This window comes from Primulina tabacum, chromosome 12, assembly GCF_025594145.1.
Source record: "Primulina tabacum isolate GXHZ01 chromosome 12, ASM2559414v2, whole genome shotgun sequence".
Taxonomy (NCBI): Eukaryota; Viridiplantae; Streptophyta; class Magnoliopsida; order Lamiales; family Gesneriaceae; genus Primulina; species Primulina tabacum.
The window spans coordinates 35,744,038-35,761,172 of NC_134561.1; the positions used below are offsets into that span (position 1 = coordinate 35,744,038).

The 17,135-nt window shown below is 36.2% G+C and overlaps 2 protein-coding genes and 1 non-coding gene across 3 annotated transcripts; all 3 read right to left on the minus strand.

Annotated features, from left to right (window-relative positions):
* Nucleotides 1-1,471: 1,471 nt before the first annotated feature.
* Nucleotides 1,472-1,632, minus strand: LOC142521527 (U12 minor spliceosomal RNA). Its single transcript, XR_012814235.1, has one exon. It is a non-coding gene; the product is annotated as a U12 minor spliceosomal RNA (small nuclear RNA).
* A 64-nt stretch (nt 1,633-1,696) lies between these two features.
* Nucleotides 1,697-8,750, minus strand: LOC142521142 (alpha-N-acetylglucosaminidase-like). Its single transcript, XM_075624362.1, has 19 exons — nt 8,331-8,750; nt 7,664-7,740; nt 7,092-7,303; nt 6,883-7,004; nt 6,150-6,235; nt 5,906-6,000; nt 5,671-5,752; nt 5,258-5,364; nt 5,117-5,147; nt 4,468-4,585; nt 4,261-4,308; nt 4,027-4,136; nt 3,616-3,718; nt 3,381-3,479; nt 3,166-3,276; nt 2,774-3,021; nt 2,456-2,693; nt 2,295-2,373; nt 1,697-2,221 (listed from the first exon to the last, which is right to left on the minus strand). Exons 1-19 carry the CDS (start codon nt 8,601-8,603, stop codon nt 1,926-1,928), a joined length of 2,535 nt encoding a protein of 844 aa, XP_075480477.1. The 5' UTR covers nt 8,604-8,750; the 3' UTR covers nt 1,697-1,925.
* Nucleotides 8,751-13,427: 4,677 nt separating this feature from the next.
* On the minus strand, nt 13,428-16,398 carry LOC142520955 (endoglucanase 5). Its single transcript, XM_075624119.1, is given in 12 exon segments — nt 13,428-13,739; nt 13,741-13,835; nt 13,932-13,988; nt 14,084-14,420; nt 14,515-14,681; nt 14,771-14,894; nt 15,089-15,130; nt 15,132-15,254; nt 15,433-15,519; nt 15,633-15,833; nt 15,938-16,150; nt 16,232-16,398. Coding segments are annotated over 12 exon segments (1,782 nt in total). The 5' UTR covers nt 16,373-16,398; the 3' UTR covers nt 13,428-13,544.
* Between the last annotated feature and the right edge of the window lie 737 nt (nt 16,399-17,135).

A 17,135-nucleotide genomic window follows, 5' to 3' on the forward strand; every position in this document is an offset into this window, starting at 1 on the left:
AGTGCTTCACCACTTGGATGTATCTCTGCTGTATCTCTGCTGTATGTTTTCTGTCAGATCTTGGCCAAAAGCCTTTCCCGAATTCTGACTCTTTCTGGTTCGAGCACTATGAACAGATGTTAAATGATCATCTTTCAACATGAGCCATGTTTCGGATTCTCCAAACCTGTAGCTACAATGCCACCATCAATTTCCACCTTTTCATCTCTCGACTGCTGCACAAGTTCATTGATCTTTCTAAACTCATAAGGCCATCATGAATTATACAGGAATTGGCGTAGATCGAATCTATTATCCTCATGTGAATAACTCAGATGATAACACTGATGCTAATTACTATATCTGCATATCACACGTTTCAAATAAACAAATGAATCGTTCTCTTGTGTTTTTAAGCATTGTAGGTGATACTCTATTAGCTCTAGTTACTACATGCATGTCATGCTATGATTTTCATATAAAATTTTCAGTAACATGAGTTAAACTTGAAGCTTGTTCTCTAGTGGATACTAACATCGAATGTTTTTCACATGTGATCTGCTTTAGATATTTCAATCTTGCTTGCATATGGCCTGATATTGTGCTTTACATTCGACTGATCATCCTTAATACTTGGAAATCAAATTGGCCACTTGTATTGTCAAGTGTTTAATTACATTATTAGTAGTACTATTTTTTTTGGTGACGGGTTCAGCCGTTGTCCGTCGGTGCGCACTGGATGACAAATATGGAAGAAGACTGATAATGAATGAAAATTGGAAAAACTAAGTTGCTAAATGTTATTGTTGTGAATAATAATATAAATATAATTTAGAGAATAACACAGAGCAAAAGGGACTAAAATTTTATTAAAGTGGAGTATTTATTTATTCACGACAATTAATGTGGTAAAAGCTACGAGTAAATAACTTTTCGAATTTTGTTGTTTTTGATTTCTGCGGGTTACATTGTCAATTTAAGTTAATTCACGATAATTAAATTGATCTATACCGGTTATGCTAATAAATAATTCTCATTGTATCCACTTTTTTTTTTTTTTATTAGAACACACGCAAAGAGGGGGATTGAATTCGAAGAGGGGAGCCAGCTAATATGACAGGATGAGACCATCGGACTACAAGCCTGATCTCCTCTTTGTATCCACTTTTAACTAATGAAATAAATTTACAAATTAAAGTTTGTATATTTTGTTATACATATCATTGTTAGACGTTGAATTAAATTAATTCTTGAAAGTTGTATACACATATTTGGACAATTCTCTTCGAAGGAAAGCTCATACTTACTTACCCCAGCTAAAATGTCTTGTAAAATTCGACAATATTAAATGTCCATATCGACATTAAATTCTTGAGAGTTTACACGAATTTGACAACGAAGAAAATATAATAACCCATTTAAAATAATAATAATTTGAAATTAAGTCCTATTTTATTAAAAATTGACGTATAGAATTGGGGGTGGGTTTCTTGGGAGGCCCGCACGAGCGAGTTCTGCGAAAGTAAGCAGCGTCAACACTCGGCCAGCCTATAACCCCTCCATAAATTCTTGCACCATAGTATTGTATAATACGGGTGCTGCGGTCAGTTCTCACCGACCACTTTGTTTTCCTTACTCATTAGTTTAAGGCAAGTTTTAACGCCGAGAGCATCTCACAATATATAACACTCACCCTTCAACTCCCTTCTGGTTTTATCCGATGTGGGACAAAATAGCTGCTTCGTAGTTCAAATGCTCACACACAAAGAAGGAGCAAACAAACCGAGCTGCTCAGTTCGGTCAAATGACTCAAATCTGCTACTCCTTTCTCAAGTTTGCTCGAAACATGTACGAGTAAATTCCATGCTCGAACTCGAATTATTAATTGACTACTATAACAAAAGTACATCAATATTTTAGCTCAATACTCTTGTATTTAAGTACTACTAGTATAAAAAAATGTCGGACCTCGAGTGGCCTTGGCTCTTGATTTCGTGCGATTCGGGATCTTTCAAATACTTCTCGTAGAGCCACCGGGATACGTTGAGAGCGTTGCCGTTGCTACTTGTTGGGAAAATGTCCCTACTACTCTGCCACTCATTTGTTAGTTTGATCCATTGCTTCCTCCATTCTTTCAGGCTAAAACCACTGTCCGTCTTTAAACTCTCCATCAGAAACTTGAAATAAATAGCAGCTCGAGGACCGTAATAATCCCTCAGAAGCCCACTCCAGTACTTGTTTCCTACGAGAAAAACTGCTTAAGCATTTGACCAGTGGTTGAATAACAAGAAAATGATAAGAGGGATTCAAAGTACCATAGTCGCGAAGCAGACTTGCTTCCTCCTCCGTGTTGTCAAACCACATTGTGATTTGAGTTCTTGCATTCCACTCGAACTGTAACAGTTTACCAGTTCATCAGATTAGAACCAAGTAAACGATGTAGGCTCAGATTCCTCGGAGGAGATGAAACCTATACCTGTTTTCTCTGTTCTTCATTCTGTGCAAGTTTCTTTGCGCTTTCGAGCCAGGGTCCGAGAAGAAATCCCTCATGGCATGCCAACAGTGTGTCCATATCGTCCACGAGTTTAAGAAATGTTTGGCTAAAGCTTACCACTCCTTGCAGATCACCTAGCTTATAAGCTTCAACAACCTTTAAGAAAAGCTGATTTGCATACTTTGCCAACACTTGCCTAGTCAGATCCACGAGGTCGTACCTTACATTGCCAAATAAGCCAGTTTCAGACGAAAAAAAAACTAAGTAATAAAGTATGATATGGATCAAATTATTAGGAACCTGTAAGTGTTACTCTCATGGAGTTGATCCCCGCCAGCTATAAAAAGTTGAAGCGCTCGTATCACTTCAGAGGTGGAATACCATTGATGAGGATGAGTGTAGGAGTAGCTTGTTTGTTCGTAAATAGCTCTCCGGCCAAGAATCTGGTGATTTTTGTTATGTTGTCCAGATAGAGGTAGATGAAGGGATGTCGAAATTGAATTAGGATCGGCATCTGGGAAATACATGGTTACATCTCTATTTTTGTCCTGTCAAAAATTAGAAATAACAGTCATTTAGTATGAATCAGACCACAAAATCCAAATAAAAATTGATATGTGATGTCTTTGATGCATCTACTTGCAATTCACCAATGAAAATGAAAACTAGCAAAGTTGTTAAGACACTCATACATTTAATCCATCTGTGCAGTTATAAACCGTATGATACAAAATGTTCCAGCCATCTTGTATTGATGGGACCAACTTTCCATATCGTCTCTGGGCATACAGTCTTATCCAATTCTGAAAAAATAAGATGGAATCACAGTCATGGACAGGAGCGACCTGGTACTGTGCATAACAGATGAGTGAATATTTAGTCTCTAAGCACAGAAAAGTCTTCTTACCTCAACGTCAACTCTCTTGTTTCGAAATGCCATTTCAGACATAAGATCATAGACAACGGGATTCTGTTCGATACCCTCCATTGACATCCCAACACCAACCTTACATATAGGAATAGAGTAAGAAAAGCAAGATATCAATAATGGCACATCATAAAGTTCATATGGCTCATCATGCAGAGGAGACAGTTCTACTAGGTAAAAGTTTTAGTTCCTTAAAAAAATTTAGTGGACTTGCCATGGTTGAGTTAGCACTGAGGCGAGCATCTATAGGTCCAGATCCCACGTAATCTATCACTCCATACATTTCTATGTTCCCCGCGAAATTGTGCAGCATACACCTGAACAGGTATTACAAGTGAAAGAAAATAACGAAAATTAAGCCGAAAAGAGAGGCTGATTGAACCTATTCACACTTTTTATTGCTGGAATTCAATCCTTATCTGCAGTCATACGTTAAACCAATACTCTTTCTTAATACTAATTATCGATTTAAAACGAAACTACAGAGCAGTTAAACGATTTTGGCACTAAATTAGAAAAACCCATTTTAATATAGTATATTTCTATCGAGTAAGATCATGGGCATGATACGCTGACAAAGCAATCTCGGTCGAATTCCACGCAGAACCAAAAAGAGAAGACATACCATATGTAAGGAACCCCATAGAACTGCTCTGAAGTAGCCCATACTGGTTTAACTTCAGCATACAGATCAAGAACAACCAACTTTCCGACAGGAACAGAATGCAGAAGTGCCTAAAAATGGGATAGATTTTCATTCTAGATAGAAAGACCCAAAAAAACACAGAACAAAAGGCAGAATTTTTCGAGCATGGCCTTCAAAAGAATGACATTCACATTATGAAAGACATTATTTCACCTTCATCTGTGGAGGCTTCCAAAATGGATCATCAGTAAAAAGCCATCCCTACAGAACACGAGAGAAATTAAACCATAGCGAGACTTGTGTATTGCACATTAGTAAAAAGTAAATAACAAACTCTTAGGAATCCAATTAAATAGCATTCATAGGATGCAGGGATTTGACTGGAAGGTAATTGAAGTGATGAAATTTGTATATTGTCACCTGCATCAACCAGACTGCATCATCATCACCACTTTCCATGCCCTCAAAGATTGCAGCAGCTAATGCAGATATATATTCTGGGTCGTCAACCGGAGGAGTGTTTTCGTCAAAAGTATCACTGCATTAAATTGTAATGAAAATTCATGAAACAACCATTAATGACTGTTTGGAGTAGATAACCAGTGTGAAAAAGAATGCAAGTGAACTCATATTTTAATCGATATTGATCAGCCTACAATATCAAGCAAACCTCAAGAAGGGAGAGGAGATGAGCTACACGATATCGAAAGCTATATGTTAAAACTTGAAGAAATGAGGTGTTTTAAGACACGTCTATGAGGGTCATGAGATTAAATGAAGTAGCCACGGAATGAATATCATTTTTCTTGTTCACAATTAGTTTTCCATTTTTTTTTGTGGTCTTACATTTTTTTTTGTGCATGCAAAGGAAAACTTATACATGCCCTCAGGATGCTAACTTTTCCGCATGCTGCAACATTTGCAGCTCAGTACAAGAGAAGATTATGACCTGGTCACACTTAGATTTGTAAAAAATGTTGTCACCTACTTATGTAGGGGAAGCAGATCAAAGAACAAGTAAAGTGCGAACTAAGCTAGATTTAGATTGTAGAAGATCAAGCAAATTTACCAGTTATAAATGTGGCTAGTCCTTCCGTATTCTGCACAACATAGGAATATCCAAATGTCAGGAAAAATATGGAACTTTTTTATACGAGTAGACCTATGGGATGTTTACCTGAAGTAAGCCAATGAAATTTGTTGTGTGTACCTTTCAATTGTTGGCGAATAAAAGCTCTCCCTATTTCAACAAACAGGGGATCAGTTGCATCAAGAAGATAGGTACAGCACCATCTGGGGTCACTCCCAACGGTATACCTAAAGAATGAAAATGAATTCTTGAATTAAAAGCACGTACGTTTTCAATTTACCATTAAACAGGTTTCAAAAAGTATCCCATAAGACCGGATCCAGCAGAAATGATAAATTTTCAGAACCAAACAATCACCAATAAATACCATGCATTAAACTTCAACAATTTTATCATCCCTTCTACCAATGTCCAATAATAACATATTCACGTAACATTAGAGACCTAATTCAGAGCGGTCAATGAAATAAACACACAGATCAAGAAACAGTCTATGTTGGCATGATATGTGTCATTCAGGAGGCAGCGCTTACCAATTTCCTAGGCGTGTTATTTTTGCTGATGTATATACACGCTTAAGAGCTGCTGGAACATTACCGGAGAAGGCTGGTAGGACTGAAATGGAGGTATAAATAGTGAAAAATGTGATCAAAAGCTTGTTTTAATTCACTGAAAAGAGAAAATACAATGAGAGACTATCAGCAGATTTTGCAAATTACATTCGTTCATTAAAAAGAATTGCATTTGTTCTTTTAAAATTTACTGTACCTGGAGTCATTCCTAACTCATTCATTCGAGCAAGAATTTTCTTCTGCAGTATCAGTTGTTGATCTAACCAACTTTGTGGAAGTGGTCCTCCCCATCTGTGATTAAAAAAAAAGGAAAGTCCTCATTAGATGGGATGGAGAAAATTAATGTGGCAAATGGAATCGAGCTAATCGTGCTATCAGGTTTAAAACAGTGATGAACAGAACAGTCTGCTTCAGAAATTAGTCTGAATCTACAAGCTTACCCGTGTAGATTACCCATGCGCGACCATGCAAGAAATGCCGGACCACCGAAGAAATCATTTAATTCTGTAGCACTTACATTGAAATTCTGCATAAAGATGGTGAAAATTGTTAACCTTTAACGTGAGAAAGAAGAATGAAAAGAGTGATACACAACCATCGTGTTTAAATAAAATCATGCATATAGCAAAAAGACAAATTTGTTTTTATGATTTAACCTTGGGATTTTCACGAATATTTTTATATGTAGAATGAAGCTAAATGATTTGTTGTTGCGAGCAATCAGATTTGAGGTCTATATCTTTAACATTGTTAACATCATAGGATATCAAACAAAAATGAATACCACATGTGCCAGACTTCATGAAAACAATATTTCCTAGGGATGTAGTCGAGAATTTTAAGATGATGTGAAAAATATTTGTTTTTCCAATACATGTTGCTTTATTCTCAACTGATTATTTGATCATTGTGGCTTTATTTTATGCATAATAGATTTTGACAACTCAGGTTGCCAAATTACAAAAAAAAAATAATACTCATATATGTATTTTGGATAATATCCATATGGGCAGAACTTTTGAACAAACTTCTGGATATCATATGTTATCTGAAGAGTTGTTCTTTGTTATTCTTCTTTCTTTACACTTTTGTTCTTTTTAATTATACAATAGATGTATTAATTTGATTCATACACTTTTTTGCGAACATTAGCCAAATAGATGATAAAAGTACCTGGAAAACTTTCTGCCAGATGGCTTCTTGACCAGTAAATGCCAACGGCAGATTAATACCCTGAAGAGCCATCCAGTCTATTTCCTTCTCCCACCTTTTCCAGTCCCACCATGCAAATGTATCTTTATAGGAAATAATGGGGATATGAATACCAACACCTATCAGAGCATATTTAGCAGCTAGAAACTATGATGGGGATGAAGGCGTACAGCTCGAGGAAACAGCATTCTGATAGTAGCTCCAAGGAGTGAGCCTCTTAATTGTTATCCCAACATCTTGTATACGGGGAAAGGATCCAGATTTCGGTATCGAAGATAATTGTGCACCACCTGTTTTGTCCCAAGATATATGTGCTCCACACCAATATTTCAGGTACCAGTGAAGACCAGACAAAAGCTCCACCCCAGTAGTTCCACTTATGCTGTGGGAAAAAAACAGTAGAGATAGTTTCTTTCGGGCAATAAACAGGCTTTTTTAGGACAGCAAAACATTTTTAGAACCGCAGATGTCGTAACATTGCAACTTAACTTGCAGAATTCCACCAATTCCGACAAAAGAGAGGCTATTTCTACACAAAACTTAAAACATCCTGATATATTCATCTATTTCTACTCCAATTACGTGAATAAAAAAACTGCAATGATTTTCCACTAAGCTCAAGTACATTAACACAAATCTATACAATAGCATTTCCAACTTGGTTGATGATGACAGGATAGAATGTGCCAAACTCCTTATTCGGTCCAAAACATAAAAAAAATGAAAAACAACTGATGCATACAAAATTTCCGGAGAACCAATGGGGCTAACGCCAGGATGATTGTTTAACTTAAAGCAAGATTCTCCATCACAGGAATCCTGGAAAGAACAAAGAGGAACAGGAAGGTAAAATAAATGTGAAGGGTGAGACGTATTCCATGACTTGAAATAAGCACTTCATGAACATTACATATTCAAGTAAAATCTTGTGCTTTTAAGTGAAGTAGTGTTTTTACTAGAGCAATCCAAGTAAAATTATGTGGTCCTGTTCTACCACCGAGGTATATAAAAGCAAGCCTAGCACAGTTGATTTTTTTTTAAATGTAGCGTTTTGCCCCTCAAACCAAACTATGAAGTCAATTTTAAAGAAAAAGAAAGAAGTTGGAAAAAATGCCAAAACAACAAAGTTCTCCTCTCATACATTTTTTCTTCCACAGCCACAGGCATTGAGCCATTGTGTTTTTTGCTTCCAATAATCCACATGCAAATGGGCACCAATATACAGTTGCATTTCTGTTTCAGCATGTAGAAATAACAAAGGACCACAAAAAAGTGAACTTTTGAATGTTCTTTTAGCAACTTACATTTTCATCATCGTTAATCCCAAGAACAGAAAAAGTGACCAGATATTACAACTTTACAGTAACAAAAAGTACATTAAACTCCAGTTCGGGAGCAAAATCGGGTACCTTGGAGATGATGCTGAACTCAAAGCTTGAAGAATGGGAAGGAATGATGCGGTTGACGGCGGCGTAAACAGCAGAGAGTTGCACAGACGGCGGCGCTCTCTCTCTGTCTTGAATCTCCAGAAGCCTCGACATGTACTTCACACCCAACGCGGAGGAATCGGCCATTGGCACCGCCAACGCAAACAAGAAGATGAATAAGTGAAAACCCATCATCCGAGGAGCTGAAACAGAGCTGGAAAATGGGAGAGAAGAAGAAAAGGAAGAGACGGCCATTGTCGAGGAAGCGTAGAAAGGCTTCGAAACAGTGGTTGATGATTCAAAAGGGTGCCGATCATCGTATATAAAAATGAAGGTGACGATTGTGGGTGGGGAGAACGAGACAAATTGGCACGCCGGCAGAGAGAGAGAGAGAGAGAGGGAGAGAGTTGTTGGATTCTTACGTTGAATTCGGACAATCAACCACCAAAAACTATGACTGAACCTTGTTTACATAAGGTTGTTCAAATATATACACACAATATGTAATTCCAATTCCCAGAATCATATACAAAAGGAGTAGAGATTATATATACTACAGTAGCCACCCACATTCACATATTTTTAACACAGTCAATTATTTTGTGAGTGGGTCTCATGTGAGACCGTCTCACGGATCTTAATCTGTGAGATGGGTCAACCCTACCCATATTCACAATAAAAAAATAATATTTTTAGCATAAAAAGTAATATTTTTTCATTGATGACCTGAATAAAAGATCTGTTTCACAAAATACGACCCATGAGACCGTCTCACAGAAGTTTTTGCCTTATTTTTTAAAACACAAAAACTTTTGTTACGAGTCAGTTTTTTGACGCTTCACGCGGATAAATATCTATGAGATCAGATTATATATACTACAGTAGCCACCCACATTCACATATTTTTAACACAGTCGATTATTTTTTTAAACACAAAAGCTTTTGTTACGAATCAGTTTTTTTGACACTTCATGCGGATAAATATCATGAGCTCGTGTCACAAGATATCTATTAATTTTTAAATATTTAAGTTCTTAGTATAATAAAAAAAAGTATTTAATTATTTTTTCGAATCTATTAAAATAAGTTCTCATGATAATTTTTATTGAATAAAATACATATTTTTGTCAATTTATTAAAATATATAAGATAGTTAATGTTGATGCATTATTATAGTGTGTTTATATATATATATATATATATGATCGTGTCTGTTTTACAAAGTATATGTTGATTTTGGAATTTAAATTGGATTAAATTGAACCAAAGTAATCGACTGGGTGTTTGGATAGGCAAAAACTTGTGTTAGACGGTCTCACGGGTTATATTTTGTGATACGGATATCTTATTTGGGTCATCCATGAAAAAATATTACTTTTTATTGTGAATATCGGTAGGGTTGACCCGTCTCACAGATAAAGATTCGTGAGATCGTCTCACAATAGACCTATTCATTTGAATAATTGATCTGGGTCAAATTTAAAATTTTAAAAATGGTTAAAATGAACTATTTTTTTGGGGGGGTTTGTAAAAAGTGACCAATTTTTACATTCATAGGATAATTGACCCAATTATCAGGATCATGGTACGAGGAATGCTAAATTTATCAAAATAATCCTTATAATATTCAATAGATATAGGCGAAACCAACTAATCTAATCTAATCACCAAATATATAAGTGTTATTTTTTAAAAAATTTCGAAATCAAATGAAATAAAACTATGCCAAGCTGGAAAATCTATACCACCTAATAATATCATATTTAATCGGTTTATATCCAATAGGACGAGTGTCATATCAACGATCAATACAGAAGTGTATATGGTTGGTGGACAACATATCAAAAAATATATATATAATTGTCCTTCCACGAGGTGTGTGCAATCTTAGGACGAGCACGGTTGATGAAAATAATATCAAATATATATATAACATTATTTACTTTAAAGTCTTACTACATTTTATTATGCCATATTATCTTAATTTTGCTGTTAATATATTTGTCGGGGAATGGCAAAAACATTGATGGTCATGCATGTATTACCAAATTAGTATTACATTTGACCTCACAAAAGTTCATTTTATTTGGTATTTTGTCCATTCTTTGGGTTTTGACATATCCTTTGTCCAAGAATCTTTCCTAAATATAAAAGACATAAAACATAATTAAAAAAAAAAAGGCATCATCGTTTGAAATATGACATTTCTTTGAAATTTTAAATATTGTAATTCCCATTTGAAGTTGGTACTAATCAAGAGAGGTATTCATGAAGTTATACATAACTAATATCTTGATAATTTATTTTATCTTATATCAATGTTTACTTTATCATATTAATTATTTATTTACTAATTATTTATCTTATATCAATCAAATCATTCAATTTTGTAGGACCGGGTGTTTACCGCTTTACCAAAAACTATAACTGGTGGTAATGGTGCAACTCAAATATTTTAAACCGTACAACAGCTCAAGCACCACGGTTCGATCGCTCTACCAAGCAAGGACAATTATTACACCCAACAATCTCTCTCCTAATAATTGCACTCCTTACAATCAATGGGAATCGAACCTATGACCTTGGCTCTGATACCAATTGTAGGACCGAGTGCTTACCGCTTTACCAAAAGCTATAGCTGATGGTAATTGTGCAACTCAAATCTTTTAAACCGCACGGCAGCTCAAGCACCACGGTTCGATCGCTCTACCAAGTAAGGACAATTATTGTAAGGACCGTGTATCGTATTATCGTAAATCCTATATGATTATCGATAATTCATGAAGTTGATATGTGATTATGTATTTGATGTATATTATGACAAGGAAATTGAGAAAATGAATATTGAATATGAATTGACGCTGTAAGAGCTCGATTGGAGAGGCCGGACGCCAAGTTAGTACAAACATAAATAATTGTACAGAACGAGTGGCGCCCGGGCGGTAGAAAATGACCGCCCAAGCGCCAAGGTAGAAATTTTGAGTGTTCGGGCAGAACACTTCGCGCCCGAGCGGTAGTTTGTGACCGCCCGAGCGCGGAGCAAGTGGCATTTGGACAGAACATGCCGCGCCCGAGCGGTAATTTTTGACCGCCCGAACGCGGTGCATTTGAAACTCGGGGGCAGAACCTCTCGCGCTCGGGCGCGAGAATTCTACCGCCCGAGCGCCGAAGCGGTGGAGGATAAGAATAAGTTCTTTTGTTTGTTTTCTTCATTTATCCTTCGACAACTTCGAGAGAATACGAGAGAAAGTGATTTCTTTTATCCGAATCGACTTCGAAACGATGTCTAAACGCGAAACAAATTATATATTTGTAATCGTCGCGTTGAGGGCTTCTGACTGAGGTAATTTTCTTCTAGTTCCAGCAGCTCTAAATATCAAAGTGCTGGAATAACATGTATTTGAAGTTGAATTTCTGATATGTAGTAGAATAACCGACAAGAAACTTATATTCGAAGTCGAAATTGAATTATGATATGATTATGATTTGATATGAATTTTTGAAGTTTCAAATGATATTTGAAACTCATATTAATGATTTTGGAGTATGTTATTGATGAGAATGAGTATGTTATTGATGTAGATAAAGTGTAATATCGATATCTTCAGACTACATCAACTTGAAACGAAGAATTGCGGTATGTTGCGACCGGGTAACATACGACAGGTATCTGTATTATATGATATATGTCGGATTGATTTGATTGATTGGAATGAGATTATGTGTCTATATGCCTTATTTGTTGATTGATGTGGCATACATGACATTGAGATTGAGATATCGATGTATAAAATAAATGTTTTGTTAACACACATCATTTTATCCATACATCGATACATGACATGCACGTTGAGCTATGATCCTTGAATACCCTGATATGATTTGAATGGATTCCGGGGTTTGTGAACACAATCGCTATGCCGGTATTATATGACCCGTAAAGCATAGACAATTGTGGCCCCATATGATTGGATATGAGATTTGAGATTTGATGGCGCTTTGCCGACGCTATCATACGAGTATCCCATATTGGCCGGTGTGCCAGCTCGAGCATTGATTGATAGCGATTCGATTGATTTTGACATGTGCTCAGTGGATGGGCATTTGACCTGATACCTCCACGACATACATGCATTGCATACCATATATCATTGTTTAGATACTTGTGGTATATATGATTGGTTGTTCCATACGGAGCTTTGCTCACCCCCAAGGGGGGCTGTTGTTGTCTTTGTGTGTGGACAATGACAGGTATTCCAGGATATCAGGAGACCGGAGAGAGTACTTCTGGAGGGAGCCACAGCTTGGGCTGAGGTTTTATGTTTATGTCTTGTTCTCAGTATATATGTATATGTATCTATATATCGGGGCATGTCCCGAGGATATGAGTTGTTTGTATGTGATTGGTTTTGATTACGTGTGAGCATGTTTTATGATTTGAGATTAAATACTATTTTTCAGTATTTAAATTATAGAAGAAATATTTCGGGCTCATTGTAAAGAAATTTTAACTCGCTTTCCGCTGTAATTACTTAACCCTAATCAGATTGTATTGTAATAACGATTAGGAGCTAATGGCCCCACAATTATTGCACTCAACAAATTTAAATTATAATATTATCCTTAATAATTATAAGTATTAATTATAATTTTATTTATTTATATAAAAAAATTCAGAAACTTTGAGGTGTGGCCGTAGCAAGTGCCCTCCACCCATAACTATATCGTCTCGTATGTTTTGACGTCATGTCAGCAATTTTTTCGATGAATTATTGATATCCCAACAGACAGGACAAAATGCCAAAGAATATCATAGTTACAGAACCCCATTTCGACTAGCTAAAATACTAAAATTCAAACTTGGTAAACTTAGTTATTTTGGCTATTTTCCCTAAAAAAATTATACATAGTTTCTTTAAATTTATTAATTTTTTTGACAGATAATATGATATATAAAAAAAAACCGCATAGGATTTGTTTCGTTTAAGTCAATATTTGAGAATTACCAGAAACCCTCAAGGATATATGATTGGATAATCAAGAAATCCAGACATTTCATTACATATACAGTCTCTTAATTATCATAATATTTCATCCATTTTTCAGCATCATAACGATAAGAAAAAAAATTAAGAAACTCAATCCAAAATCATGGGCATCAAATTATACATGTTTAAAATTTTTATAAAGATTTTGTTAATGATAGCTCAGAACTGAAATCTTGGCTTGAGGACCACCTTGGACATATACAAAAGTGCATTGAGAACCAGGCTCCAATACTTTGATCCATTCAGGGAACTGGTAAGTGTTCTTCTCCTGTGTAGGAGACAGCCCCCACAATGGCCCTGTTAACTTTTCGAAGCCAAGCTTCAGCTCTGTGATCGGCTGCTTTCGAAACGTTCTTGACTATCACTTGGTGTCGATAATAAGTCTCTTTGCCTACTCCCCATGAGTTTGTTATCGAGTGAAGAAACTTGACAGGGATATCTGCAAGAAACAATGGATATGTTGTCTATGAATATTCACCTGATTCGGATGTAAGATGTCGCTTAGGCTCCAAGTTATAATGCTGTATGCTTTTACCTTTGGGAGAGTTGTTCTGAGGATTGTATGGTTTTGGTTGTTCTTGATGGTATGAACCTGCTGGTTGAGGCCAACCGTTCGGTCAAGAATCGTTACATTAATGTTGAGATTGAAAATTCAGTTTTTGCTGACAGTTTATGGATGTAATTTACCTGCAGAATCTTGAGGCAGGCTGTGGAGCTTGGAGAAAAGTCCTACAAGAGGGGCATTGCCTGATATAGTTGGCTCAGTTTGTTGATAATTAGACCTGTCGTCTGAGAATTCGTCGTTAGCATTCGGTCCTCCAACCAATGCGCCATGTATAACATTGGGATCTGCTTCGGGGCGTTTGTACCAAGCCTCGAATCCTTCCACACATCCAACCTTGGTCTGGAGGATGGAAATGGAGGCGATAGAAGCCCCTCTGTGATGAACATGCACCGGATAGTTCGGTCCATAACCCACCAAGTAACTCAGTGACTTAGGATTCTTGCCAAGAATATAATCAGCCTGTGCAGATAGTCATAGGCATGAAATCAACAGAGTTTAGTAGAAAGAAAGAATTATAAAAACGACGAAAGGGGGGGCGATGTAGTATTCATACTTGTGATTTTGCGAAGTTGAGGAGATCTTGAGGTTGGATTTGTGGGGAGTCAGGACAGTTGACTACACTTTTTGCCTTTGCAAGATAGTCAGAATAAACAGCAAGGAGAAATGCAGCAGAGGAAGAATACTGCAGATTGTTCCACTCATTTAAATAGACAAGGCCACCTAAAAATCATGGTTGAGTTAGGGAAAGTCATTTCTTAAATAAAAATTATTGAAATTTTATATGTAAATTTTCTACGATTAATTCTGACCAGGAGTCAGGGGGACATTGTAGCCATCATTCTTTTGAAGACAAGCACAAGTGAAGTAATCGGCTTTGGCGCGATATTCTTGGAGTATTGAAGAGTATTGTCCTCCAGCTCCATCTAACAAAATCTGCACAAAATAAACAAACTCACTGTGATACAAGAATCTTGGTTTTCAATTCTGGTAATAAGATCGAATGTTTGTCGCAGTAGTTAAATATGAAGCTGATTCTAAAAATTTACGTGAAACAGTTTAAACGGCATATTTTGACTGTTATCCGCATGTGCTCGAAATACGAGGATATTAAGTATCATACGAGTTACCTTTGAGAGAAGAATCTGAACTCCAGCATACTTGTTGTCCCACTGAAAATTGTTTGACAGCCATTCCAGTTCCCCCCAAGGAGGCACAGTTATCCGCAACATATTTCAAATAATAGTCATCATTAGTAGCTCTATACAGCCATGCTGCCCCCCATAAAAGCTCATCCTAATCACAATATCAAGAAAAAGATTAGAGACCCCAAAAAATCTAATAATAAAAACTAATAAAATAAATATACATGTTCCACGAAAAGGAAACATTTATCCATAAACAAGAAACAGAAAACCGATTAATTTTTCGCTAAATCGACCGATATTGACGAGAAAATGAGATCACAACTCACAAAATAACCAGATGAAGGGTAGAATTGCTTGGCTGAGTCGATGGAATGATGATAGAATCCCCTGAACCTATCCGCAAATGAGAAAAGCTGGGAAAAACAAAACACAGAAAACATATCAGATGACACCATGTATTTTGAATTTAAGTTTACATTTCAGCTGCATCTAAAAACCCAAAAAAAAAAAAGAATAAATTGCTAACCTGTTTTGCATGTATTAACAGAAGGTTAGAATATGCAGAATCATATTTCAAGAAAGCAACAGAGGCTGCAGCGAAGGCGGCTGCAGCTTCCCCGGCCAGGTCGGATCCTGGATGTTCAGGGTCTAGCCTGTATCCAGTCCTTGGCGTGCTCATATCCTCCGCACGTTCCCAACAGTAATGATCTGATACCCCGTCTCCCACCTAGACACGAAAGTAGTCGATATCATCGTAAACTCATGAAATTATTGAGATATAAGGCGTTTGTAAAGCAGCAATGTGACCAAGAAAATGCAAAAATTTGGTACCTGTGCCCAAAGAACATTTGGTTGAGTGTGTGCCTTGATGAAATAATCAGTTCCCCATTTGATGGCTTCCAAAGTGTGTCCCAACTGGTCGAGAGAGAGCAACTCTTTGTTGAAATCAATGGCTGCCCATGATAGCATTGTCACACCAAATGCCATTGGTAGGCCAAATTTTACATGATCTCCAGCATCATAGTACCCTCCAACCAAGTTTACCTGCCCATGAGTCAAAATGATCATGTTGTTTTATTCATTTCAAAGCAAAAATAAAAAATAAAAAAATGGAGGAGGTTTTACCCCTTGATCATAACCATCACGTAGCCCCGAGTCACCGCGCCATTTCACGCGTTGGCTCATAGGCAATTTACCGGATCGTTGTGCCTCGTAGAACAAGAGACTCTTGTCGAGGGCGTCGGCATAGTCGAAAGCTTGTACCATGGCTGCATCCAAAGCAAATGAGCAAACTAACAAAGCAAGAATGACATATCCTGGTGCCAAAGTCATCATGTTTAATTTTCTTGTATGTCTTTAGGTAACTATGTACTCTTCCTAATGTGACAATATATACATATATATATACATTTTAAGGAGAAAGTAAGAATTTTGGAAAATTAATAATTAATTTGATATTATAAAATATAGAATAATAATAAGGTAGGGGAGTCCAATGGGTGGTAGCCTCCACGTTCGTGAAAATAAAGAATTGGAATTCATTTTCAAGATTGAGCTCCCCACGTTGTACTCTTATGTTTAAAATTATTTATTAAATTGACACTTAGAGGGGAAAGTGTAATGAGGGAGCACAAATTACATGCATTTATGAAATTTTCATATAATAAATATTTATGCAAAATAAATATATATTTAAATAATTTCTTTTCTTTATTGAATGTATTTTGTAATTTTTTTTAGAGATCGTAGATTTTTGTGATTTCATTGGGGCATTTTTTGTAAAGCCGAAATGGAGAATGTGTTATTTTAATAAAGTTTTTTTTTTAAAAAAATAAAAAATTCATGGGTTTTTTGTGATTTAATAAGGAGCATATTGTAAAGTTTATTTATTTTCATTTATTTTTAAGAGATCATTGATTTGAGATATATATTTTTGTGAAATTCAATTGGCGTAGTAATAATTGGTCAGAGCGATTTGATATATAATGAAACTTGACAAGGACAATGCCAAGAGACCAAATTTTTTCCC

What these genes read in the sequence shown, in the direction of transcription:
- LOC142521142 (XM_075624362.1), bottom strand. Translation starts at nt 8,603, where the DNA reads ATGGCCGTCTCTTCCTTTTCTTCTTCTCTCCCATTTTCCAGCTCTGTT. An exon ending in GGAAGCCTCCACAGATGAAG is followed by an intron (nt 4,137 to 4,260) that starts GTGAAATAATGT and finishes TCCCATTTTTAG; the next exon opens with GCACTTCTGCATTCTGTTCC. An exon ending in TATGGGGTTCCTTACATATG is followed by an intron (nt 3,719 to 4,026) that starts GTATGTCTTCTC and finishes ATACCTGTTCAG; the next exon opens with GTGTATGCTGCACAATTTCG.